At 41.2% G+C, this 26,073-nt stretch overlaps 1 protein-coding gene and 1 pseudogene across 2 annotated transcripts; one reads left to right on the top strand and one right to left on the bottom strand.

The window, feature by feature from the left end:
* Window positions 1–2,003: 2,003 nt before the first annotated feature.
* On the bottom strand, window positions 2,004–3,583 carry LOC145072966 (uncharacterized). The gene is made up of 2 exons (XM_079019489.1): window positions 3,553–3,583; window positions 2,004–3,057 (listed from the first exon to the last, which is right to left on the bottom strand). The coding sequence occupies exon 2, from the start codon at window positions 3,047–3,049 to the stop codon at window positions 2,276–2,278; it is 774 nt and encodes a 257-aa protein (XP_078875615.1). The 5' UTR covers window positions 3,050–3,057; window positions 3,553–3,583; the 3' UTR covers window positions 2,004–2,275.
* A 3,288-nt stretch (window positions 3,584–6,871) lies between these two features.
* Window positions 6,872–11,015, top strand: LOC145050631 (protein NAR1-like; annotated as a pseudogene). The gene is made up of 11 exons (XR_013683426.1): window positions 6,872–7,206; window positions 7,776–7,858; window positions 7,952–8,105; window positions 8,243–8,429; window positions 8,522–8,648; window positions 8,796–8,949; window positions 9,110–9,162; window positions 9,231–9,402; window positions 9,492–9,618; window positions 9,663–9,778; window positions 10,578–11,015. The product of XR_013683426.1 is annotated as a protein NAR1-like (transcript).
* Window positions 11,016–26,073: the final 15,058 nt, after the last annotated feature.

The raw sequence follows: 26,073 nt of genomic DNA on the forward strand, positions 1-26,073 counted from the left end.
CGTCCAAAATTCCCATGTCTTTCTTGGTTGGACCAACCGGCGAAATCCGTCTTCCTTAATTGGAAAAGCAAGAACAAGTCTCTCCATTTTTTTGGGGGAACAGAGCAGTCAAAGAATGAAACAGATCAAATGATTGTTCTAGAAGTCTATCAGTGGTGCTATTTACTATTATTTCTAGTTTTGAAATAGGAAGTTGATCTCGATCTCAAGAGAAGCGTGACGATCATTCAAAAGGAGAAGGATCGGACAAAAGAAGGTGGTGACGACGGCCCGGGTGGATAGGATGGGATTCTGACCTCCACACTTAATTAAAAAACTTTTAACGTAAAATGTGAGGCTCCTTGGAGGTTCCTACACCTTACTAAGGATTTTTTGAGAAAATATCAGAACGTATTTTCCTTGAAAGTTCATTGGTAATGTGTAGGAAACACCGATGAATTATCAGACATCGGAAATTTTTGTAGGAATCTCTACCTTTTTCTAGTAGTGTTTATGATAGAATGATTTTAAACCCTAAGAAATAGTTACTTGGTTACCAAGCAACTATTCTTAACTTTGGTAATTATCTGACCTTCAGATTCTTACACTCAGACCCTTATACATCTACAAGTTTCATTAAATTAATTAATGACTTAATTAATTAACAAACAAGATCCTTATAATTCTTTTCAAAATCAATATTGCTTATATTTGTTCTTTCGTGTAACCCAAAATGACACTGTCATTAATAGTTGTAACAACGTAAATTTTCAAACCAAAATTTTCAATTTAAAACACATTTATCTCAAACCAAAAATCACAAAAGTGTCATAATGTCAAATCATCATATCACATATCCAAAAACTGTATAAATCATAACTCTAGGATCCTCTCAAAACATAACTCAAGCTCTGATGTGTGTACAATCAAGTCGACACCTTCCCGTGATCCTGAGAAGTACCTGAAACACATAACACATAACACGGTAAGTACAAAGCTTAGTGAGTTCCCCAAAATATCACACACAAATCATTAGCCACTCGAGGCTATAACTCAGGAAGACCCTCCGGTCAATGTATCTCAGTGGGACCCTGTTATGAACTGGATTCTAAAACCAGATTCAATAACATAAAACAATCAAAAGATTCTAATATTGATTGTGAAACAATCTATAATACCAATTGATTACAAGGTTGAAGATAGGATAGCTGATTCGAGATAGCCAATCTCCTAAGGAACGAATTCCAAATTTCACACAAAAGATAGATACCTCACTCCCTGCCCACTACCCTCTTCTTATACTATCTGACATAACAAACTAAGTAATATAAAATACCTAAACTGCCCCTACTGTCATTTTATTTGTTGAATTTCCCATATTGCCCTTATCTATCATATATAGCAGAAGTTGATGCATAACAATACTCCACCCCCAAAAGAACCACCTTGTCCTCAAGGTGGATAGAAATGGTGTAACATCCAAACGCCCCCGGTGACCTCTTTGTCTTGCCTTGTGCCTTACCATGATCAGCAATTCCTATTCCTACATATGTCCCACTCACTTGCTCTACTAAATCTGATATGAAGGACGTCTCTGCCACATACTCCCAGTAAGATATCACCATCTTCATGGGATCAATAACATCAATCTCCATTAATTCCTCATACTTGTCTGAATTAAAATTTTCCCAAATCTTGACCTTGGTATCCATTCCAGCCAACAAAAGCAAGTGGTTGTTATCAAGTAGGAACCTAATGGCTAAAACCCCCTTTGTGTGCCCATTCCATGTTTGCATCATTCTTTTTGGAATATAACAGTGTTCACTTTTTGCATTGGCATCATTTGGAGGTGTAAACCAAGACATGCCTTGATAATTTTTTTCTTCTTTTCCATGAAAGGTACTCATGTCTAAGTTGCCCTCACCTTTGTTACCAATTGTCACTGACTCACTCGAGGCTATAACTCAGGAAGACCCTCCGGTCAATGTATCTCAGTGGGACCCTGTTATGAACTGGATTCTAAAACCAGATTCAATAACATAAAACAATCAAAAGATTCTAATATTGATTGTGAAACAATCTATAATACCAATTGATTACAAGGTTGAAGATAGGATAGCTGATTCGAGATAGCCAATCTCCTAAGGAACGAATTCCAAATTTCACACAAAAGATAGATACCTCACTCCCTGCCCACTACCCTCTTCTTATACTATCTGACATAACAAACTAAGTAATATAAAATACCTAAACTGCCCCTACTGTCATTTTATTTGTTGAATTTCCCATATTGCCCTTATCTATCATATATAGCAGAAGTTGATGCATAACAATACTCCACCCCCAAAAGAACCACCTTGTCCTCAAGGTGGATAGAAATGGTGTAACATCCAAACGCCCCCGGTGACCTCTTTGTCTTGCCTTGTGCCTTACCATGATCAGCAATTCCTATTCCTACATATGTCCCACTCACTTGCTCTACTAAATCTGATATGAAGGACGTCTCTGCCACATACTCCCAGTAAGATATCACCATCTTCATGGGATCAATAACATCAATCTCCATTAATTCCTCATACTTGTCTGAATTAAAATTTTCCCAAATCTTGACCTTGGTATCCATTCCAGCCAACAAAAGCAAGTGGTTGTTATCAAGTAGGAACCTAATGGCTAAAACCCCCTTTGTGTGCCCATTCCATGTTTGCATCATTCTTTTTGGAATATAACAGTGTTCACTTTTTGCATTGGCATCATTTGGAGGTGTAAACCAAGACATGCCTTGATAATTTTTTTCTTCTTTTCCATGAAAGGTACTCATGTCTAAGTTGCCCTCACCTTTGTTACCAATTGTCACTGACTCACTAATCCCCTTCTCAGCCTCCCTAGCCACCCCTTGTTGAAATCCAGTTCCATTTCTCCTCATGGTATGAGTGAAGTTTGACTTACCTGATTGATCATTGACATCTCTGTTCTCAACTTCAGTGTTTGGTATACTTGATTCCTCCTTGATTTGATTTTCTTTTGCAGCAATAAATCCAGTGGTTAGAGCGTTTGTACACCAGTGAGGCATTACATCACCTAGTGAGGGAAATGGCAAATCATTTGGTGCGTTTGTAAGACGTATTTGAAAATCTATACTAAAGTACCCAGCCTCAAACCACCTAATGATGTCAAAAGCAGTAAATGGACTTTCTGGAAACATGACAGTTGTGTCAAGATTCAAGCCAATAGCATCAGTTGAACCAGAAGCCACATAGTTATCATCCATTACGCTATGTATCAAGCTTAATTGTTCCTTGAATCCTTGGCGGGTCCTCAACAGCTTCAGACTTGATGCTCGACTTTTAGATGGATGGTATACCCCACATCCACGATAATAGGGGCTGTGCAAATCTTGTGCTAATGATTTTGGATTTCTAGAAGAATTGTTCAGAGGTTCGAGTCTGGCATACCAAGAACTTAAAAGTGAAGCATTTGACTTTAAATTCTCTAGGTAATAGACCATGTTTGGAATAGAAGTGATAACTTGTGAAGTCCAATAAAAAGTAGATTTAGTTGTTTGAGCTATAGTACCGGTCTCAACACGTCCCACTGGTACGGTTCCAAAACTCGGGTGGACCCTCTGGTCCTAACTCAATAAGCCCATAATAATAATACTCAACATAAATCACAATGACATAATGCAGAATATCACATAACTCAAGTAAGCACATAAGACCCTTCGGTCACACATAGATACCACTCATGGTAAAGTATAATGAGAAGACTCACCTCGTAAGAACTCGGATAATCTCGAACTCGACTCACCGTTCTAGCCTCCGCCTAACACAACGATAATTATCCCTAATTAATAATCGCTCTCACTGAAGCTAGACTAACCCTACTACAAACTCACAGAAGGGTAAAATACCATTTTACCCCTCCATGGGCTTAATATTCCACAAATTGACCAAACCATAAAAGTCAACCAAAAGTCAACGAGGGAGTACGCTGCGCGTAGTAGCTCTCTATGCTGGGCATACTCAGCTGCCATGCAGGCATCGGGGATGCTCGACCCCTACGCCGCGCGTATTGGGATTACGCCCAACGTACACTCCAGATTCACACTTCTGACTCGGTTGGTCTTAATCAGTTAAGACCTTGGCTCATATCACAGATCTGGACTCCCTAAAAGCTCTTACTCCATAAAGTCAGTGACTTTAAGCCTTTGCATGGCTGGAATGGTCACCAACACACAATACACTCACTCTATTATCTCAAAAGCCCATAACTCATGCATGGCTTGATTCCAATGTCCAAGATTGGATTTTTATGACACTACACCACTAAATACACTAAAAGGGGGTTGATCATAGTCTCTGGAACTCAATATCTCATAAAGTCTCCAACTTTAAGGACAAAACCCTAAAATACTCTACTATGATGCACAAAATCAAAAAAGTGAGAAAGCTTTGAGCTTTATACATCAAAATGAAGCTCTACACTCAGATAAGCTCAAATCCAAAGCCTGGAATCCCACTCGTTCTTCTTCAAGGCTCCTTCTTCACTTTAAAGAAACATAAGAATTCTCTCAAGGCTCTTAAATGCACTCACAAGCTCTAAGAACGAAAATTAGGGTTTAGGAGGGTTGTTGTCTGAAAATGGTGGCTAGGAATGAGGCCATCATATCCTTTGAATAGGGGTCTCGCCCTAAATTAGGGTTTTCACTCTAGGCCTAGTACGCCCAACGTACTAGGTGGCTTATGTGTCAAAAGAACGCATATAAGTACGTTGATCGTACACTCGCGTACGCCCCACATACTCATTCACCACCTTTTCTCAATAAGGGATTAAAATGGACAAGCACTCAAAAGATCAAGGGTCACAAGGCATACCTGAACTTGGGATGTTACAATAGTAATATCACAAACTTATTGTGGTTGTGGACACTATCTTCCAACAAAGAGTATCTTAGTCATGAGTTCAACGATCATCTTAGGAACTATTAAATAGTTTCACAGTTGGTTCCACCTATTATACCACAGCATAATGGTATGTCTGAAAGGAGAACTAAAAAATTACTCAATATGGTTTGATCTATGATGAATCGTGCTACACTTCCTATCATATTCTAGGGATTTTTCTTAGAGACTATTGCCTATATTCTAAACCTTGTACCAACTAAGAAGGTTTCAAAAACACCATCTAAAAATATGGAGTGGGGTTTAACCTTCACTGGCACATGTTAATGACTTTGCTGTGGCTCCTTTGGAGGATATTTAGGTGGATGAGCACCTCAATTACATAGAGAGACCTATTGCGATCCTAGATAAGAAGACGAAGACTTTGTGAAACAGGGTTGTAGGTCTAGTGAAGGTGCAATGGCAGCACTGTAATGGTTCATAGTGGATGTGGGAGCCCGATGAGGAGATGCGAGAGCATTACCCTGAGTTATTTGCATCGGCGGACTTCGAGGACGAAGTCTGATATAAGTGGGGGAGAATTGTAACGCCCGGTTCCCTGGTAAATTCATTGAATTTTTAATGTTAAACTAAATTGCATTTGTGTTAATTACGTTGTGCATAATTGGGGTATGCTGGGCATACCTTAGCAAGACTTGGACACACAGTTTTCCCCTTAGTACGTTGGGTGTACCTATGGTACGTTGGAGGTAGTCGAGCCAGAGGTAAACCCAAAAATTTAGGGTTTGAACCCTATTTAAGCACCTTATAACCCTTAAGTCCTCTTCTATGATCAACTTGCTTCCTTCCAAAGCATCTTCCATAAAGCCCTAATCCATTTTGAGAGAATATTGAACCTTGTGTGTGTTTTGGTGTGTGTTTGGTGCATCTTGAAGAAAGAAGAACCCTTTGGAGAAGCCCTTGTTGATTTGAAGCTTGTGGATCCAGAACCTATTCACCTTCATCATCTTCCAGAAGGTATAAAGTCTCAATCTTGGTGATTCTTTGTTTAGATCTTCTAGGCTAGTTAGGGCTTTAGGCATATTTTGGTCCCTTGAGTTGATTCATGTGAGATCAAATTAAGATCAAACAACTAAAACAATCAGAATTCAACAATCGAACACTCGATTTTACAACTAGAATGCAAAATCAAATCACAACAGATGATCTAAGATGATTTTCTGAAACAGAAGAGCGGAAAATTGAAATCTAGAACGAGACTCAAAACTTTTGCAAAAACTCAGAAAAAACAGATCAATTCTATATGAATCCTGCTCTGATACCAAATGTAGTTGTAATAGAATCGAGTATGAATTACGAGATCAGAGTAAAGTAAGAATAATGTACACAAGATTTAAATAAGTTTTGTTTGACTCAATTATGCTTTCAATGAGTACAAAGAGTGGACGATACAAGATAGACAAAGTAACAAAAGTTCTATCATCTCTAGTACATATCTCATATTTATAGGGATCATGAAAGCATACAAAATAATACAAAGGACTGAACATTAAAAGTTTCGATACATAAAAGTGCCATTATAATAAAATAACAAACCGTCGAAACTATCCATGACCTTCGACATCTCACAAGGATATTCGACATCTACAAATATCAGAGAAGAAGAAATCAAGATGAAGTTTAAAAACCTTGCAGATGTCTCTTATATGTCCAACTAATGCCATATAGGAATCTTTGTGGCTACCACAATACCCACTTGACAACATCAACTCGAATGATACCAGGTAATCCGGAGGAAATCAGATATGTGGTCAACATTTGACAAAATTGTATAATGCAGGGTTCAATTTAGAAAAATGTAAGGCTTGATCAAAATAAAAAAAATGAAATTAGAGTGTTTTTTTCTTCTCACTTGCTTTTTATCTAAAAATAACATACAATATGACTTAATTATATGTTAAAATAACAGACAATATGACGGATACAACCGTCACCTAAAAAATACTTTACGTTTCTCTCTTTTTCTCCCACGCGCGAGCACATTTATTCTTCCACCGCCGCCGATGACCGCCATATGCCCGTAAAAATCCTTTCTACCATATATTCCAGACGAAACTTAATTTTCCAGACAAACAACATTCCCTTTCAATTTCTACCATCAAAATCACGCACAGTTTGACTCTAAATCACAAATCGACTCGAAAATATGTCGGAAAAATTCTCGGCAACACTAAGGATCGGCGACCTTAATGATTTCATCGCACCATCACAGGGCTGTGTTGTTTCTATGAAGTCCGGTTCCGCTAGGCTCGTTGATAAGCCAAAGGTTTCTATCATCTCTACTTTCTGAACCCTAGCTTGTTTTATACTAATCATAACCCATGTTTTAGCTAATTGTTCAGTTTTTAACGATGCTTTTGACTTGGTTGTGATTCTACTAGCTTCATCAGGAATGTGTTAGAGCACTAGAACGTAGAACTCTCTGATTTTAGCTTAACTTTTGAACGGAAAGGAGTAGCTTTGCCATGCTTATTGTGAATTTAACTGCGCGTCTAAGTTCTAACCCTAGTTCGTTAGCTGTAGAACCATTAACATTTGTTCTAGCCTTTAACTTGCTTCTATATTTTGTTCGAATTGTAACCACACTTGAATAGTAATATCTTGTGATTTTATTTAGAAAGTTGCCCTCTTTCAGTTTATCATCACATCCAAAAGTTGCATCTTCTTTGCTGGAATGGTGGGTATATTTGTTATTAGGGAAAACCATCTGAATTCACGAATTTGTATGATTGTATCAATGCTAGAACAGTTTTAACTTGTGATTTCAGCAACCATAAGAACAGACCTATTACACATATGACTATTGTTGTTCACCAAGTGCTTTTTCTTGAACAGAAGCTGGTAAAAACAACACCTGTTAAAGAGACTCTTGAAACAGATCCAGTAAAAATATCACTCAAGGATTGCTTAGCATGCAGGTAACACTTCCTGATCACTAACTCCTAGAAGCCATTATACATCAAATGTTGATGAATTGAATTTGTAACAATAACATTGTTGTAATCATGCAGTGGGTGTATTACTTCTGCAGAGACTGTTATGTTAGAGAAGCAAAGCTTGGATGAGTTTCTATCCAATATAAACAATGGCAAAACTGTTATTGTCTCTCTTTCACCTCAGTCAAGAGCTTCCATTGCTGTGCATTATGGTCTTTCTCCACTTCAGGTAAATTCCTTTATATTACCACCCTTCCACTTTCTTTATATCAATCAATGTGCAATGAGATAGAGCTAGCTTTCTCAAAAATGCTTTTTTTTTCTAAATGAAAATTCAGTATCTGTTTGTGAATGGCATGCTTTTAGGTTTTCAAGAAACTGACCACACTTTTCAAATCTTTGGGGGTTAAAGCTGTATTTGATACAAGTTGTAGTAGAGATTTGTCTCTTATTGAATCTTGTAACGAATTCATATCACGTTATAAACAAAGCAATTCAGATGACAAGGAATCTTCTAGATCGTTTCTACCCATGATATCCTCTGCATGTCCAGGTTGTGTATTATAGCATCCTACTTTCATCTCTTTCTATACTTTCATTTTTTTTCTTTTTAAGATTTAAGCCTTTCTTGTTGTATACTTTCAGGGTGGAAATGCTATGCTGAAAAAACACTTGGTTCGTATGTTTTGCCATATATTTCTTCAGTGAAGAGTCCTCAACAATCCATTGGAGCTATCATTAAGCACCATCTATGCCACAAGCTAGGCGTTAGGTGATAATCTTTTCTTATTGTATGTCATTAGTTTGCAATAATTTGAAATTACAAGATTAAATTTTTAAGTAGATTGGTTTAATAAGAAATAATTATATTATTGAGTATTATGCTTTTACTTGATGTTTATGTGCATTAATTGTATAGGGCAACTGAGATTTATCATGTGACTGTGATGCCTTGTTATGACAAAAAGCTGGAGGCTTCAAGAGATGATTTTGTTTTTCATGATGAATCTGGTGAAATGACTACAGAGGTAGATTCTGTTTTGACAACTGGAGAGGTCTTAGATTTAATACAGGTAAACACTCAACAATGAATTTCGCTCTAGTTAAAAATAAAATATGACTCATCAAATACCTAAAATATCCTTCATATGATGATGATGGGCTAGGGCAAATCGGTAATTTTTGATATGAGGCGAAAATACAGAAATAAATCTAGTTTTGTTATTTTTGCAGACAAAAGCAGTAGTAGATTTCGTGAATTTGGATGAATCTCCTGTTGATAAATTGTAAGTGTACATATTTGGGTGAATTTAAAATTTTGTTGAAATAAAATTGATATTTATTTAGTTGGCAGGTTATCGAATGTGAGTGAAGAAGAGAATCTTTTTGGGGTTAGAGTAAGCTCAGGAGGATATGCAGATACAATCTTTCGTTATGCTGCAAAGACACTTTTTGATCAGGATCTCAAAGGCCCTTTGGATTTTAAAACCATAAGAAATTCCGACTTTCAGGAAGTCAGCTTACAAGTATGTTGTTGTGTTGTAATCAAATGAAACTATTTGGATTTATTTATTTTTATTTTTATTTTTATTTGAATGTGAATGTGAATGTGTAGGTAGAAGGTAAAACAGTATTGAAGTTTGCATTGTGTTATGGATTCCGAAACTTGCAAAATGTAGTCAGGAAACTTAAAATGGGAAAATGTGACTATCACTATTTGGAGATCATGGCATGCCCTTCAGGTATAAAAACTTAATTTTTTATTTTTATTTTTGATTTTTATGAGCTTGTTATATTTTTGAAAAATCCGGGTGCTTAAATGGAGGTGGGCAGCTGAAGCCAAAATCAGGACAATCTGGCAAAGACTTGATTCAAGCATTAGAGACCACATACATGCAAAATGTAAGTATTCCTGTTTTCTTTCTTTTACTTTGATTTAATTATTTATGTTTTATATTATATTTAGAGTAAATTACACGAATGGTCTCTATGGTTTGCACGTTTGGTCCCTAACTTATTTTTTATGAGTAAATTACTGAGATTGTCCCTGTGGTTTGGTCAAAATTTCACATTTGGTCCCTAACTTTTTTTTTTGCACTCGGATCGTCCCTGTGGTTTGATTTTGTTGCGTTTTTCGTCCCTATGGTTTGATTTTGTTGCATTTTTCGTCCCTTACATACATAAAGTTAGGGACCAAACATGCAATTTTTACCAAACCGTAGGGACGAAAAAAACAACAAAATCAAACCACAGGGACGATCCGAGTGCAAAAAAAAAAGTTAGGGACCAAACGTGCAATTTTGACCAAACCATAGGGACGATTTCAGTAATTTACTCTTTTTTAACTCAGAAAGTTCCTACTGTTTGTTTTTGTTACGCACTTGGTCCCTATTTGTTTTTGTTACGCGTTTGGTCTCTGTCTTACCTAAAAAGAAAATTATTTAAATAGGGAAAAGTGGTGGGGTAGGTAAGGTAAGGTGGTTGGGGGTATGTTTATTTAAATAAATTAAAAAATCAAGGGCAAAATAGTATTTTTAGGTAAGACAGGGACCAAACGCGTAGCAAAAACAAACAGTAGGGACCTTCCGAGTTAAAAATATAAGTTAGGGACCAAACGTGAAAATTACCCTAAACCATAGGGACCATTTGTGTAATCTACTGTTAAATTTATATTTATGTATTAATGAAAAATGAATGTTAGGTTTTGGTTGCGGATCTATTTGAAAACATGATGGTGAAGAGGTTATACGAGTCATGGCTGGAACATCCGGGTTCAGAAAAAGCCAAGAAACACATACACACACACAATATCATCCCATTGTAAAAAGCATTACTTCTCAGCTCAATAACTGGTGAACATTAACAACCACTTTCAACTTCTCATGTCCTTCAACATTGACTTTTTTTTTGCGTTGACCTTATGCCAACTGGTGAAGAAGTTGCAATTTTGAATTTTGATGGTGGCCATAAAAAGATTTATTCTACATTCATACACACAAGAGAAAAAGGGGTTGGTGTAGGTGTATTTTTATTTCTTATGTATTTTGTAGATATATATTTTGTAATTTTTATGGAGAACGTGTATAATTTTATCTTAGTTTTTTAATTCCATTTGTTTCCAATGCACTTTATACTAAAACATCCTTGTTTGCTTCTTTTAATGGCTGCCTAATAACATAAATCATCAAAAGGGTAGGGAGGGTTTTGATATTAAAGAACAACCATATTTTTTTAACATTTATATCACCCATTTTGGTCAGGTGAATATACTTTGTAGTTTGTAATATTCGTTAATTTCGTCAAACAACTTCGGTAGATATTAGTGAATCTTTAAGTCTGGTATATGTTCTTGGGCCAAAATTTGAAAAGGGGTGGCCTAAATATCCTTATGGCCTTTTTATTATAAATGAAGTAAGTTTGATGTGGTATAAAATCGATTTGGAAAATGCATTTGATTCCTATAGTGTCATGGAACAAATGAACTTTGGTGGTAACTATACTTACTTTCCGTAGGGTTTTGATTCTCATCAATGGATCTTCTAAAATCGAGTTTGGTATTTCCAAAGGTGTCCGGTGAGGGGAACCTATTTTCGCACTTCTCTTTATCTTGGCAATTTAGGGTCTTAATGATGCTTTGAAGTTTACAATTGATAATAATTTATTCCATGTCTAAGGGATGAGGATGACTCACCATGTCCAAACAGAAAAAACAATCACAAATATGCCCCTTGATACGCTGTGTTTTTCTGGACAGAAGCACTTCTTCGATTAAGTGCTAAATCCCTTAAGCCCAAGGTTCATACTCTCATATCTTAATCAAATAAGGGTCTTAATGGATAATTTTCTAACTTTATCCGGATACATGGCTCAATCAAGCAAAATACTAAACCTCAACTCAAAAAGGAGTCTAAAATAACCAAAACCTTGTGCATGGCTTAAAGAGAGTTCTATCATGCATTCAAAAATGACCCAAGAACATCAAGAAAAAGGCAACTAAAAGGAAAAAAAACTCATCTATCCATGAAATAACATAAAGTAGAAAAAAACTCATCTATCCATGAAATAACATAAAGTAGAAAACTTTGAGGCTTGCAAAGCTTGCAATGGGTCTAGAATGCAGAATCTTCTGCTGGAATGAGCTTCACAATACACCAAATGCTTCATTCTTCGCCAACAATCACAAAAAAGCTACAAGGAGAGAGAGGTAAAAGGTTAGGGTTTCTCGTGTGTGTGTGTGTGTGTGGGGGGGGGGGGGGGGGGGGGGGGGGGCGCTAAGGAGAGTGACAAACCGTAAATGTTAGATCCATTAAATTGCATCCAAAACCGGAGACCTAGGGGTCTTGAACTGTTGCGTCAACGTGTCATGCTTTTCCATTGAGATTATGCGCCGTGCTTTTCTATAGACAAGCCGTGATTTTCACTTCCCCGCCCAACACCATTTTCTTATTTTTATAAAATTGTCTATAATAACTTATCCGGAAAATGGGCACTACGCTTTTTAAACCTTTGTTTTGATATATGTTGCAGCTTTCTCTCATGAAATGTTTTTATTGAACACTAAATGTTTTGAAATTTTGGTTCGAGACCATTACCCACATTTTAATTCTAAAAATATTTTAATTTAAACTTTGAGACTGTTTTCTGCAAACTAAACTTTTAGATTATTTTATAAGATTTTATTAAAGCTGATTTCAAATAGGCCGTTGTTGACATGGTGTTGCATTCATTATTTAACTTATTTTACTATGTGTTCAAATTTAAAGACTTAACATATGAGTATCATGGATTTTAGAAGTCCCCTATTTGTGGGGGTAATTAGACTATTTTTAAGGGGATAATGTCATAAAAAGCCTTAAGTTTGGAAGAAAATGTCGGTTTACCCTTCGGCAGATTTTTGGTTCGTTTATACCGCAAACTTGTCATTTTTTTGTCGGTTTTGCCCTTGTTACCTGCAATAGCAGGTTTCCAGGTTACTATGAATTGTTACCCTTAAGTTTACAAATATTTTGCAAAAAAAACCTTTAAGATTATAAACATATAAAATATAAATATAAATTTAAAATTTGATAAAACTAAATAGTTTTCTACTGAAACATATTTTAGCTATACATACCGTAACTTTTATATTAGTTTGATATAAACTTTTTATATTTAAATTCTTAAAAAAATACCTAGTTTTATCAAAATTTGAATATATTTCTTAATTAATACTTCAACTTTTCAAATAATCTTTTGGTTCTGAATGGTCCGCTCACTCTGCCCATCGGTCTGCGGATGGAACGCCGTACTAAAATGCAGCCGAGTACCCAGTTCCTCATGGAACTTCTGCCAGAAACGGGAAGTAAACCTCACATCCCGATCGGAGACAATGGAGACTGGGAACCCATGGCGAGAGACAATCTCGCGGACGTACATGTTGGCCAATTTTTCGGCCGACGAATTCTCCCGTATGGCCAAGAAATGGGCACTCTTGGTCAAGCGGTCCATGATGACCCATATAGCATCGAACCCCTTCGTCGTCCTCGGAAACTTCATAATGAAGTACACCGTGATCTGCTCCTATTTCCACATGGGAATCTCCAGAGGCTGCAGCTTACCATGCGACCTCTCCACATACCAAGCGATTTCTCGCTTCATACCAGGCCACCAATAACTTAAACTCAAATCGCGGTACATCTTGGTGGCCTCCGGGTGAATGGAAAAGTGAGACTTATGAGCCTCTTCCATCACTGTCTGGCGGACCCCTCCGGACATCGGAACCCAAACTCGACCGTATCGAGTCAATAATCCACGACTATCCTGAACAAACCGGACGCTCTCGCCTTTAATCCTCTCTAACTTCCAGTTCTCCGATCTCATACCCTCAACCTGAGCATCCCTAATCAAGCTCACAAGCGGGGAATCGACCGCTATCCTCATACACCTTGTTGGGGGTAGAAGACCCAGCCGACTTGCGGCTCAAAGCATCCGCGACCACATTCGCTTTACCAGGATGGTAAAGGATCTCACAATCATAGTCCTTGACCACATCCAGCCACCTGTGCTGCCTCATGTTCAGGTTCGGCTGGTCCATGATGTGTCTCAAACTCTTGTGATCCGTATATATAGTGCAACGGACCCCGTACAGATAATGCCTCCAAATCTTGAGATCGAAAACCACTACTCCCAACTCAAGATCGTGCGTAGGGTATCTCGTCTCATGCGGCTTCAGCTGCCGCGGTGCATAAGCTACCGCTCGTCCCCTCTGCATGAGGATTGCCCCAAGCCCGAGATGGATGCATCACAAAATACCACAAAATCCTCGAATCCCTCGGGGAGTATCAACACCGGCGCCTCGCACAAACACCGTCGGAGGGTCTCAAATGCCCTCTGCTACTCAGGGCCACGCCGAAAATCCACCCCCTTCCTCGTTAAACGAGTGAGGGGTACCGCAATCTTGGAGAAATCTCGGATAAATCTCCGGTAGTACCCTGCTAAACCCAAGAAACTCCTGATGTCTGGGGGAGATTTTGGAATCTCCCACTGCATAACCGCCTCCACCTTGGCCGGATCGACCAAAATCCCCTCCTGGTTAACGAGATGTCCGAGGAACTGGACCTCTCGTAACCAAAACTCACACTTCGAGAACTTGGCATACAACCGTTCTTGCCACAAAACCTCTAGCAGCTCCCTGAGATGCTCCTCATGCTGTTCTCGGGTCTTGGAATACACCAAGATATCATCTATGAACACAATGACCGAGCGATCGAGCATCGGTCTGTAGACTCAGTTCATCAAATCCATGAAAACTGGCGGTGCGTTGGTGAGCCCAAACAACATCACCACGAACTCGTAATGACCATAACGATTCTGAAACGGGGTCTTCTCCACATCTTCCTCGCTCACCCTGACCTGGTAATATTCAGATCTCAAATCGATCTTGGAGAACCAAGATGCAACCTGCAACTGATCGAAAAGATCATCTATCCTCGGGAGTGGATAACGGTTCTTCACCGTTAACTTGTTCAACTCCCTATAGTCAATGCACATCCTGTACGAACCATCCTTCTTCTTGACGAAGAGGATCAGTGCTCCCCAGGGTGAACTACTCGGACGAATAAATTGCTTACCTAGCAGTTCCTGCAGCTGAGATGATAGCTCCTGCATCTCAGGCGGTGCCAGACGGTACGACGCCTTGGCGATAGGGGCTGCACCTGGCACTAGATCAATCCTGAACTCAACCTGCCTCTCCGGAGGCACTTCGGGTAAATCCTTCGGAAACATGTCAGCAAACTCCCTAACCGTCGGGACCTCTAAGACTGAGGGATGCCCCATATCCTGCGTATCCACCACATACGCTAAATAACCGGCACACCCGTGCTGAATATACTGCCGAGTCCTGGCTATCGAACAAAACCCTTATCCGATCCTTATGCTCATGCCATATACCACTAGTTCTCCCCCACTTAAGGTTCGAACCACTACTCGCTATCCCTCACAGTCGATCATGATGCCAAATCGACTGAGCCAACCCATCCTTACTATCACGCATACTTCGCTCATGGGAATAGGAATCAAGTCTATCGGGAAGGATACCCCGAAAATCTCCAACTCGCATCCCCGGTAGACCAAAAAAGCAGAAACCCCGTGATCGTTGGCGATCGACACTCGCAAAGGACACTCAAGCTCATCCACCGGCACACTGAACCCTCTACCGGAAGCCTGAGATACAAACGATCGACTTGCCCCCTAGTCGAATAATACCAAAGCAGGCAAATAATTTACTAAAAATGTACCAGCAACCACATCCGGTGCTGCCTTGGCCTCCTCGGCCATAAGCTGGAAGGCGCGCCCCTGAGCCTTCGGAGGCTCCACCTTGACTGGCCTCCCATCCCCAATCCTCAAAGTAGTCGATGCGAAACCCTGCGCCGGCTTGGCGGCGAGCTGCGTACAGTTGCTCTTCATGTGACCAACCTGATGACAATGGAAACAAATCCTCATATCTGCTGGAGGGGCGGACTGACGGCTATCTCGGGCATAATGCCCCTCCTTGCCACATTTGTGGCAACCACCTCCCGCATGACAGACCCAGGAATGACCCCGACCACACTTTCCAGAAGTGCAGCTCTTCTGACCCCCGGTCCGAGTATCAGCGGTCTTAGACCGCTTAGGTGCCGGCTTAGACTGTGTCAGAACCTGATGCTGCTCCCTCAACTGCAGCTCAATCTCTAACTCACGCCGCCTCGTGGCTTCCTAAAGATCCAGGAGGGTATCACAACGCTGTGTAGCCACAAACTGTCGAATATCCGTCTTGAGCATACTCAGATAACGAGTCATCTGAGACTGCTTTGAAGCAAACTATGGGCAGAACATAGCCCTCTTCGTGAACATACGAGTAATCTCCATCACAGACTCCCCATCCTGCCTCAATGTCAAAAACTCCTGAGCCAGCCGCTCTCGCTCAAAACGTGAAACGTAGCGGGTATGGAACATATCCCTGAACTGCTCCCAAGTAACAGCAGCCCGCTGGTCATCAGTGTACAACCCTATCGTCAATCTCCACCAGTCCTTTGCCCCGAGCCTCAACAGGTTCAGGGCATACCCAACCTTTTGGTCAGCAGGACATGAGCACGTGAAGAAACAACACTCCACGTCAGATAACCACCTCATAGCCCTAATCGCATCCTGTGTACCATCAAACGTCAGGGGCTTCGTGTTATCGAAGTCCCGGTACTGGAAAGCTTTGCCGGCTCCTCCTCCAACCCCTGCCGCGGTTACAGCTGATGTGGCTGCAGCGGCTGCTGTCTCTACTAGAGCTGCATATCGCTCATCAAAATATTCGACCATTGTGGTCTTAATCGACCCAAACATCTCCGACAGCTGCGCTTGAAAAGCCGCAACAACCTCATCGTGCAGAATCTCCCGGATCCTGACATCCAACTCCTCTGTCCCTATCTGAACCACGGGCTCAGGTGCTACCGGCACCTCTGACCCTCCGTCTCCCGACCTTGACCCTGATCTGGATCCCGATCCTGATCCGGACCCAGCAACAAAATGTCTCGTCACCACCATACTAAAAGATACACTCAAGACATCTGATAAACAACATAATATCGGGAGACCAAAGCCCACAAACTCTAGGGGTTGTGACATCCCTACTACGCGTATGGGTCCTGTGCTTTCAGTAATACGGGCCCATACTACCTTCCACACCTACCCATATTTGTCTGAAGTATCACCACAACACCCTAACACTATCATCAACATAATATGCGCTCAACCCTCACTCCTAGGGGAGCATTGCCTATCTCACAACTGACCTCACTACTCCTACAACTCACACGTCCATGAAACTTCCATCAACCCCTGCAGTGCTAGTGCATGCTAGTCACACATAACACTAGACCCAATAGACTTTTGAATATCCGATCCTATCCGAAGACTGAATCAAACATTCTCCGGCTATAAGATCTTGATTATGCACAACCGTGATGCCTACACTAACAACTACGGTAATGATGTCAATTCCATATACAAGAAACCCTAGGCTAGTAGACATCATATAATCATGCAAGTCTATCATACGATTCCTGAAGATCCCTAGCCTAGCACTAGCATGTTGTTCTAACATATCCTAGTATCAAATAACTGTATGGTATTTTGGGGTTTACTTACGGCTCCGGCTGATCATACCCTCTGCATCCTCCATCCTTTATTTTGGAAAACATTTTAAAATTTTTGTTTTTTTTCCAGAAATTTCCTTGATTTGAGACTGGATTCACACGAGTGTTCCAATTCACTCAAACCAAGAATCTGATACCAACTTATAACATCCATAAATTTTACGCCAAAATTATACTTTTTGAATCATAAATAAAACCAAAATAGTATTTGTTTACAAAATGTTTTCAAATCATTGTTCATCAGAGTGTCCCAATAACTAGATCAAAAGGATGAGGAACGATACGGTCACGCCTTTTCCTTGCCATGATCTCCTGAAGTACCTGAAACAATAACTGAAAACTGTAATCCCGAAGGCTTAGTGAGCTACCCCCAAAATACCAATACCACACTGATAATGCCATATCAGTAATCATCAATCAATCAACATGCATACTGGGCCATCGGCCTGACTGGACCGCCCTACAGGGTCTACAGTCTAACTGAATCTATACCGAGCCTTCGGCATGACTGGACCGCCACGTGGGCCTAGTCTCCCCGGACTACTCATAGGGTATGTTGACCTACAACACAAAGCAGGACCACCTCAACCCAACCAACAAGCAAATAACTATGTGCGCATAACTAACATATACTGGCATATACAGACATCAAATATATCTATCTTACGGATCATCAATCACAGCAATCTCTCATAACTAGAGCACAGGCCCAGCAGGCCACTAACATACCAATCCCTAAGGATCATAAAAACATAACTTACTGTCTATCCTGATTCTGATCTATCAGATCATAATCGCATATATCATATCATAACCATAACAACTAAAGGGTCGGACTTGGTGCCTTAGACCCTTTTGAGACAGTAAGGATAACTCACCTTGCAGATTTCGACTCGGTAGATAAACTCCAACTCTCGGATCACTTGCCAAAGACTCCACCACCTATTATCATAATACGAATATACCCATAAGTCCTCAACCTTACAAGGTACTCCATAAACCAACTAGTCAACCCTTGGTCAAAGTAAAAGTCCTCAGTTAAGGTCAACGGTCCATGTTGACCCTTACTCGCCGAGTTCCTTGAAGTACTTGTCCACTCGCCGAGTCATCGGAGTGACTCATCGAGTTCCTTTGGTTTACGATCGAACTCTAAGGCCACTTGTCAAGTTTCCTTCTTGCAACTCGACGGTTACACATGCATACATAAATTGGGGAAACTTTAACCGAATCGCCGAGTTGTTCATACAACTCGTCGAGCCTATGGCAATCTACAACGGATTCGCCGAGTTGTTATTCCAACTTGTCGAGTTCGTTCCTATCTTCATATGACTCGCCGAGTCGACCATGCAACTCGCCGAGTCCCTTCAGTCCTTTTTTCCATACAGACTCATTGGAGCCTTGCAGCGGCTCCAAACTATAGATCCAAGCTTCTAAGGCATGCTTTTCATGTAAAGTTGCAAACTTTACTTGCATGCATAGCTAAAAAGGCTCTTAATGTCAAATCCAAGCTCACAATGGGGTTTCATACTCAAGGAAAGCTTCATACATGGCCAAACTCGGAGCTTTATGACTCTGGGACCCAAGAAGGGTCCAGATATGAAGTTACAACTTTAGATCTAGCTCATATCCCACACTATCATCACAATCAAACCATAAAAGCCCTAGATCTCAACCAAATGAGGTCTAGAAGGAAAATGAGGTAAAGGTGGCGACTCGATACCTCCAAATGATGCTAACTGTGGTAGATTTCTGACTCCCACACCTTCCTTGCTCTTAGTATCTTTCCCTCCAAGCTCTTCTTTTCCAAAAACCTTCCTTCCAAAGCCCAAGACACACAAGAATGAAGCACCACACAAATTAGGGTTTATATGAGCTCTCAAGGACTACAAAGAGGACAAAGGAGGCTTAAGCCTCTTTAAATAGGGTGAAAAACCCCATGATTTAGGGTTTCATTTTCCAGCTCCTACTCGTCGAGTCCCTTCATGGGCTCGGTGAGTAGGTCACTAAATACGCGGTCCCACCCCGCTGCTACTCGACGAGTAGGGCAACCAACTCGTCGAGTAGGACTTAAAACCAAAGAAATTCATATTTAAATCAATACCTGAGAATCGGGGCGTTACACTACTGTTGGAAAGGAAGAGCTTGGTCACAGTCAAAGTCCTCAGTCAAGGTCAATGGTCCATGTTAACCCTTACTCGCCGAGTACCCTCGACTACTTGCCGAGTTCCTTGAAGTACTTGTCCACTCGCCGAGTCACCGGAGTGACTCGACGAGTTCCTTTGGTTTACGATCGAACTCTAAGGCCACTCGTCGAGTTTCCTTCTTGCAACTCGACGGTTACACACAAATACATAAATTGGGGAAACGTCAACCAACTCGCCGAGTTGTTCATACAACTCGTCGAGCCTATGGCAATCTACAACGGACTCGCCGAGTTGTTCTTCTAACTTTTTGAGTTCGTTCCTATGTAACACCCTGATCCTCAGGTATTAATAATGATATTTTGGTTTGGTTTTTGAGAACCTACTCGGCGAGTTGGCCTCCCTACTCGTCGAGTAGTAGCGGGTCTATCCGTGAAGTTTAATGATCTACTCGCCGAGTCCATTATGGTACTCGACGAGTAGATGCTGGCAGATGAAACCCTAGATTTCAGGGCCTTGCACCTTATTTAAAGGGTCATTATCCTCCCTTGGCCTCCCCTTTACAGCTCTTTACCTCCCAAAAACCCTGTTTAGAGTGTGAGTGTGTTTCTTGGTGATTTAAATCTTGAAGGAGGGATTTGGTGAAGGAATCACTTGAAGAATCAAGCTAGAAGAAGCAAAGGACTCGTGGGGATTCAAGATCTACTTTTGTGGAGCACTTTCTAAAGGTATTAAGCTGTCTCTTGGCTCAATTCCACCCAAAACCCTCTTGTGCATGGATTCTAAGAAAGGGATTTTGTGTTTAAGCCAAGATCTGAAGTTGTAACTTCATATCTGAACTCCTTTTGGCCTTAAGATGCATAAAGTTATCATTTGAGCTTAGCATGTGCCTTCCCTTAAGTGTATAACTCCATTCCAAGCTTAGATTTTCTATTTTAGGGCCTTAAAGCCTTGCATGCACGTAAAGTTTGCAACTTTACGTGGAAAGCATGCCTCAGGAGCCTAGATCTGTAGTTTGGAAGCATTGCATGGCTCAAAAGAGTCTGTATGGCTTGAGATCTGATAGGACTTGGCGAGTCGCAGGGGGAGACTTGGCGAGTCATATGAAGGAAGGCATGTACTCGACGAGTTGGATGAACAACTCGGCGAGCCCGATGAATATTGCTATGAACTCGACGAGTTGGATGAACAACTCAGCGAGCCGGATGAAAATTACCTAGAACTCGACGAGTTGAAGGAACAACTCGGCGAGTCGAGTAAGATTCCCCCAATTGTTTGATGTTCTTAGACGTGTCGAGTGGCAAGCAAGGAAACTCGACGAAGGACCTTAGATTATCAATCAAGACCGTATGAACTCGATGAGTCACCTCGATGACTCGGCGAGTAGATGTTATCCCGGGAAACTCAGGGAGTCACTAGTTGTACTCGGCGAGTTAGGGTCAACATGGACTGTTGACTTAATCTTGGCTGTAGTTGACCAGGATGAACTTTGGGGAAATGACTGGATATTGTATAACACTTTTTAGGCAGTTGCTTGGAGCAGCCCATAGGGTATATTTGGTCGCAAAGTGTCAGTTCAGCATTCGTGACAGGTGAGTCTTCTCCCCATACCTATGGGTCTAAGGCACCAAGGCCGACCCATTATGTGATTATGATATATGTGTTAGACATTCTGTGTTTTGTTATGTGGGGTAGCCCATGGCAGTCCTAGGTGAAGACCATGTAGGGTAGCCCATGGCATTGGATGTAAGGCCATATGGGGGAGCCCATGGCAGTCTTAGGTAAAGACCATGTGGGGTAGCCCCTGTAAATCTCACAGGTTTCATGTATGCATGGCTTATGTGACATGTGTGTAGGTTTTATAGCTAACAGGATATATGATATGTGGTTTGTGTGTGTGTGGTATGCTCTGGGAAACTCACTAAGCATTTCGCTTACAGGTTGTTGATTGTTTCAGGTACTTCAGAGCCTAAGGGAAAAGGCAAGGCGTGATGACGTGGCATGCACTCTACCTCTCTTTTTGTGTGTTGGGACTCTCTGATGTTTTCAAAACGACAATGAAATTGTAATAATGGTGAATTGGGAAACAAATGGTTTGGAAATCTATGGATTATGGGAATTGTTTGATTAATTAAAAATGAAAAATTTCTTGGTAAAAATTGGGTCGTTACAAGTTGGTATCAGAGCCTTGTTTTGAGGGATTCGGACACATTCTCGGGTGTGTCGGGACTCAAACTAAGGAAGTGGTAAAATGTTTTCAAACGAAACTTAAAAAGGATTTTTAAGCCAAAAAGAGGAGAGTGCAACGCGCGTGATCAGCTGAGCCAAGTAAGTTGTTTCCCAAGTTGGATAGCCATGTTATATGATAGTGAGCTTTGTCGATTATATGGAATTGCTAAGTGTATGTTTTCAAAATATATACGATTAGGAGCTGATAGCCTCAGAATGATTGATTTAGCCTATTTGATCCTTTCTGTGTATAATTTGCATGCCTAAAAGCAACCTGAAGTGATTGGTTTGACTGTTATGAGTAGGACAATCATAGGGTGTCCAGGTTTGACTCATGCGAGAGTTGTGAGTCATGATTTGTGTGGATAGATTTGGAGGTACCAGGTAAAGCAGCGGGGTAAGGTGCGAGTAGGTGCGGAAGGTAGTATTGGACTCGTACTACTAGAAGCACAAGACTCGTACCCAAACCCATGTTTTACCTGGGAATTCCAAAGGAAAATGGTATGGAAGTAACCTCGTTATGGGTATCCTGATCATTATGTTTTGTGAAAATGACAGTCCAAAATGGTGGTTATGCGATTGGGATCAGGACCGGGATCAGGATCGGGATCCGGGGCTGGGTCGGGCGGCCCTACTGATGGTATTGATGAGAGGCTGCGTGAGCTGATTGCGGCCGAGGTTACGAGGGGCATCCTTGACGCTACCCCAGTAATCTTTGGGACGGTCAAGGAGGGTATGATGGAGATCATGGAGGAGAGACTTAGAGCATTCAAGGCTGATATTTTTGCGGGCCAGGGTGGAGCTCGAACCCCCTCGTTTAGGGAGTTCAAGGCATGCGGAGCTCCGGAGTTTTCTGGGGTCAGGGATCCCATTGTGAGCAGACGCTGGGTGGCGGACATTGAGAATGCCCAGCGCACGAGTTCTTGCCCGGAGGAGGCAAAGTGTAACACTCGTGTTTCTAGCCTAGGCATTTATATTGAGGTGATAGTCTAGGTTAACCTTTGTAACTCATTTTGAAGAAATTAAAAAGGAATTATGTGAATTCTATGTGTTTTATGTGTTTTATGCTTAATTATTAGGGTTTAATTAATTAAGAATAAAAATAAGCGTCAAAATTAAAATGTGAGATAAGCCTGATATCTTTACATAAAGTTGTAGTGGTCGAAACAAGGATTTCAGGGATATAAAGAATACCAAAATCCGAGTTATAACAAAGAAGTTATGACCTGTCGAAGTTTCGCGACAAAACCGGCACGGTGCTGAATGTCGTAAAAAGTGAGTTTTTGATAAACTACTTTTTAGCCTTAGTGATCTAAATGAAAGTCGTAGTATTCGTTAAACCGAGAAGTTCGATAAAAAGAACGCCTAAATCTGACTTCGTATGAGGAAGTTATGATTTTTCGAAGTTTCAACTTAGCAATAGGCAGCTAAAAACTCGAATTTTAGATCTAGCGATTTTTAGCCGGCACAACCTAAACGAGAATCGAAGTTCTCGTCATTAGTAGCACAACGGTAAAAAGTCTGACGAAAACGGACGTCGGATGAAGAAGTTATGAATTTTTAATGGATTTCCTGTCCCGGCCTGTTAAAAATAATAATAAAAAATTAAATTCAAAATTAGCCGATGAAATCTAAACGGAAGTTGTAGAGCGTAATTTTAGCTACGCGTGCATATAAAGAACATAAAAAATGGAGCTCGTATGCGAAAGTTATGGATTTTAGAGGTTTTGTCGCGAAAATCGAGAAAATTCGCATAGTCACGTTTTGCCACGTCACCCTCGCTTAGAATGTGACACGTGTCCTGCTGAGTCACCGAGCTACTGAGTCATGCGAAGCCACGCGTCTGATTCTGATTTGACCGAAGGGAGGTCCAATCCGAGGCTCGCATATGGACCGAACCTCGCACCACTTAGCTCCGAGCCTCGCACATGGGTCACGACTCCGCGGTCCAATCAGCAAGTGCCACCGAGGCCCTCGCACGTGCTGACCACCTGCGCACCGGAACCGACTTCGAACACACGCTTCGGACCAATCACAAGAAGCTTGTAGCCCCTTCGCACATGCTACCCTCGTGCGAGCCACCCCCTGCGAGACCTCTCAGCCGTCGGATCAGGAGCCTCTCAGTCGTAGGATCAGGACTTCGGACCCTATAAATAGAAGGGTACCTGCGAAGCCTCTCAGGTACTTTTGAGATTTTACCATCTTTCACCCGTTTCTTCATATTTTCTTCATCTTAGAATCCCCCAAATCCCCGGTATCGATTATAAGCCCCGGAATATGCCACGAAGTGCCCGAGAAGCCCGAAAAATTTATCTTTTCGGTTTCGAAGCCCGACTTTTGCAAAGCCCGGTTTCTCAATAAAACTCTCGGTTTTATTAGAAACGATCGTTTTAGGAAACGAATTGCTGCCCGATTATCATCAAAGCATGGGAGTGTATAGTCACTTTCATTTTATACATAGATATGAAGTATTTACCTTATAATACGTGCTATGTGTAAATATATTAATTGTTTATTTGAGGTGACTGTCGAGTTGATGTTTTATACAAGTATTAAACTGTATATGTATTTTTATCTACAAATATGTTGGGTAGAACATGGGTAGATAGTGATGTGTGATAAAATAAAATTGATGAGAGGCCTCAATGTGTTTTGAGATCAAGTCATCTAGTGGAGTTTGGATGACGACCACAGACTTTCTAGACGGCCCAGTGGGAAACATTAACTGGTCCGCAACCTGTAGGTGTTAATGAACTAGAGTGTTCATTCGTTGTACTCCATCCCCCTCATGGTTGCCTTCAGGACATGTATGGCTGAGGAAACCCCTTAGCAGTAGTGTCCATCCCGATGATATTCTTTAGGCTAGGTCCCTTGTGAAAAGTGTTTAAGGACGTAAAGTGAGGATAACGGGAACGGGTAATCAGGGTTATTGTTGATTGGTGAACTTAATAAGTTTATTATTATTGTGGGTTGAAACCCTATATGCTCACCAAGCTCCCAAGCCCGACCCACTCAGCTTTTTATGTTATAGGTAGTGGACCCCGGGCATAGTCGGAGGACGACGAGAGATTTTTGGATTATAGGCCAGTAGTTGTAAATAACTGTCGAAAGGCTTATAATGTCTTGTTTATGCTTTTGATTTGTATTGGAACATGACATCCCGAGGTTTTGATATATATATGGAAAATATATACCTTCTTAATGAAGGGTTTTGATAAACTTTTATCATATGTTGTTTGGGGACCAATTCCGCAACATCTTTTAAAAAAGATTTCTCTGATTTTATTTTAAAAAGCATAAATTAAATCGGTCTTTTCTGGCCGAGAAATTAGGGGATGTCACACAAAGGTTGGATTTGCTTCCTGTATGCTGAGGGACAGGGCCCGAGATTGGTGGGGCGAGATTACTAGTCAGGTGGGAGCAGCCGGTGTGGCTGACATCTCATGGGCCGAGTTTGTTCGACGATTCGATCAGGAGTTTGCACCACCTATTGAGGTGCAACGGATGGTGAGGGATTTTCATGATTTACAACAGACTACTGAGACTGTGGTGGAGATCACCGCCAAGTTTCGAGAGCGAACTTTGTTGATCCCTCAGTATGCGACAGATGAGTACATGAGGAGGACCCGTGAAAGGGTGATGGAGTTGCAGTCCCGCACGAAGCGGAATACTGAGCAGGTTCAGGCAGCGGGGGCTCATGCTAAGAAGCCTAAGACCTCCAATTCTTTGAGTAAGGGCCAACAGGGTCGGGGCCGGTGTGCCAAGTGCGGGAGATTTCATGGTGGAGCTTGTCGGACAGCCGGGATGTCGGGATGCTACTCATGTGGCCAGCAGGGTCACTTGAGTAAGGATTGCCCCAAGAAGGGCTTGATATGCTTTCACTGCAACCAGACAGACCATAAAAGGCCGATTGTCCGAGGTTGCAAGGAGGAGGAGGAGGAGGATCTGTGGCAGCGCCCGCGCCCGCCACTATGAGGATTACTGATGGCCGCCCTAAGGCGGAAGCTCCGGCGGTGAAGAGCCGTGCATTCCAGCTGACTACCAAGGAGGCTCGGGCCGCGCCAGACGTCGTAGCTGGTATGTGTTCGTTATCCTCTGTCTCTTTTATGTTAAATCTTTATATGTATGCTTATTATGATTTGTATAGGGACCTTTCTGGTCAATG

The sequence above is a fragment of the Lactuca serriola genome, chromosome 1, assembly GCF_051521515.1.
Source record: "Lactuca serriola cultivar US96UC23 chromosome 1, Lser_US96UC23_V15, whole genome shotgun sequence".
In the NCBI taxonomy this organism is placed as follows: Eukaryota; Viridiplantae; Streptophyta; class Magnoliopsida; order Asterales; family Asteraceae; genus Lactuca; species Lactuca serriola.

What these genes read in the sequence shown, in the direction of transcription:
- LOC145072966 (XM_079019489.1), bottom strand. Translation starts at nt 3,049, where the DNA reads ATGCCTCACTGGTGTACAAACGCTCTAACCACTGGATTTATTGCTGCA.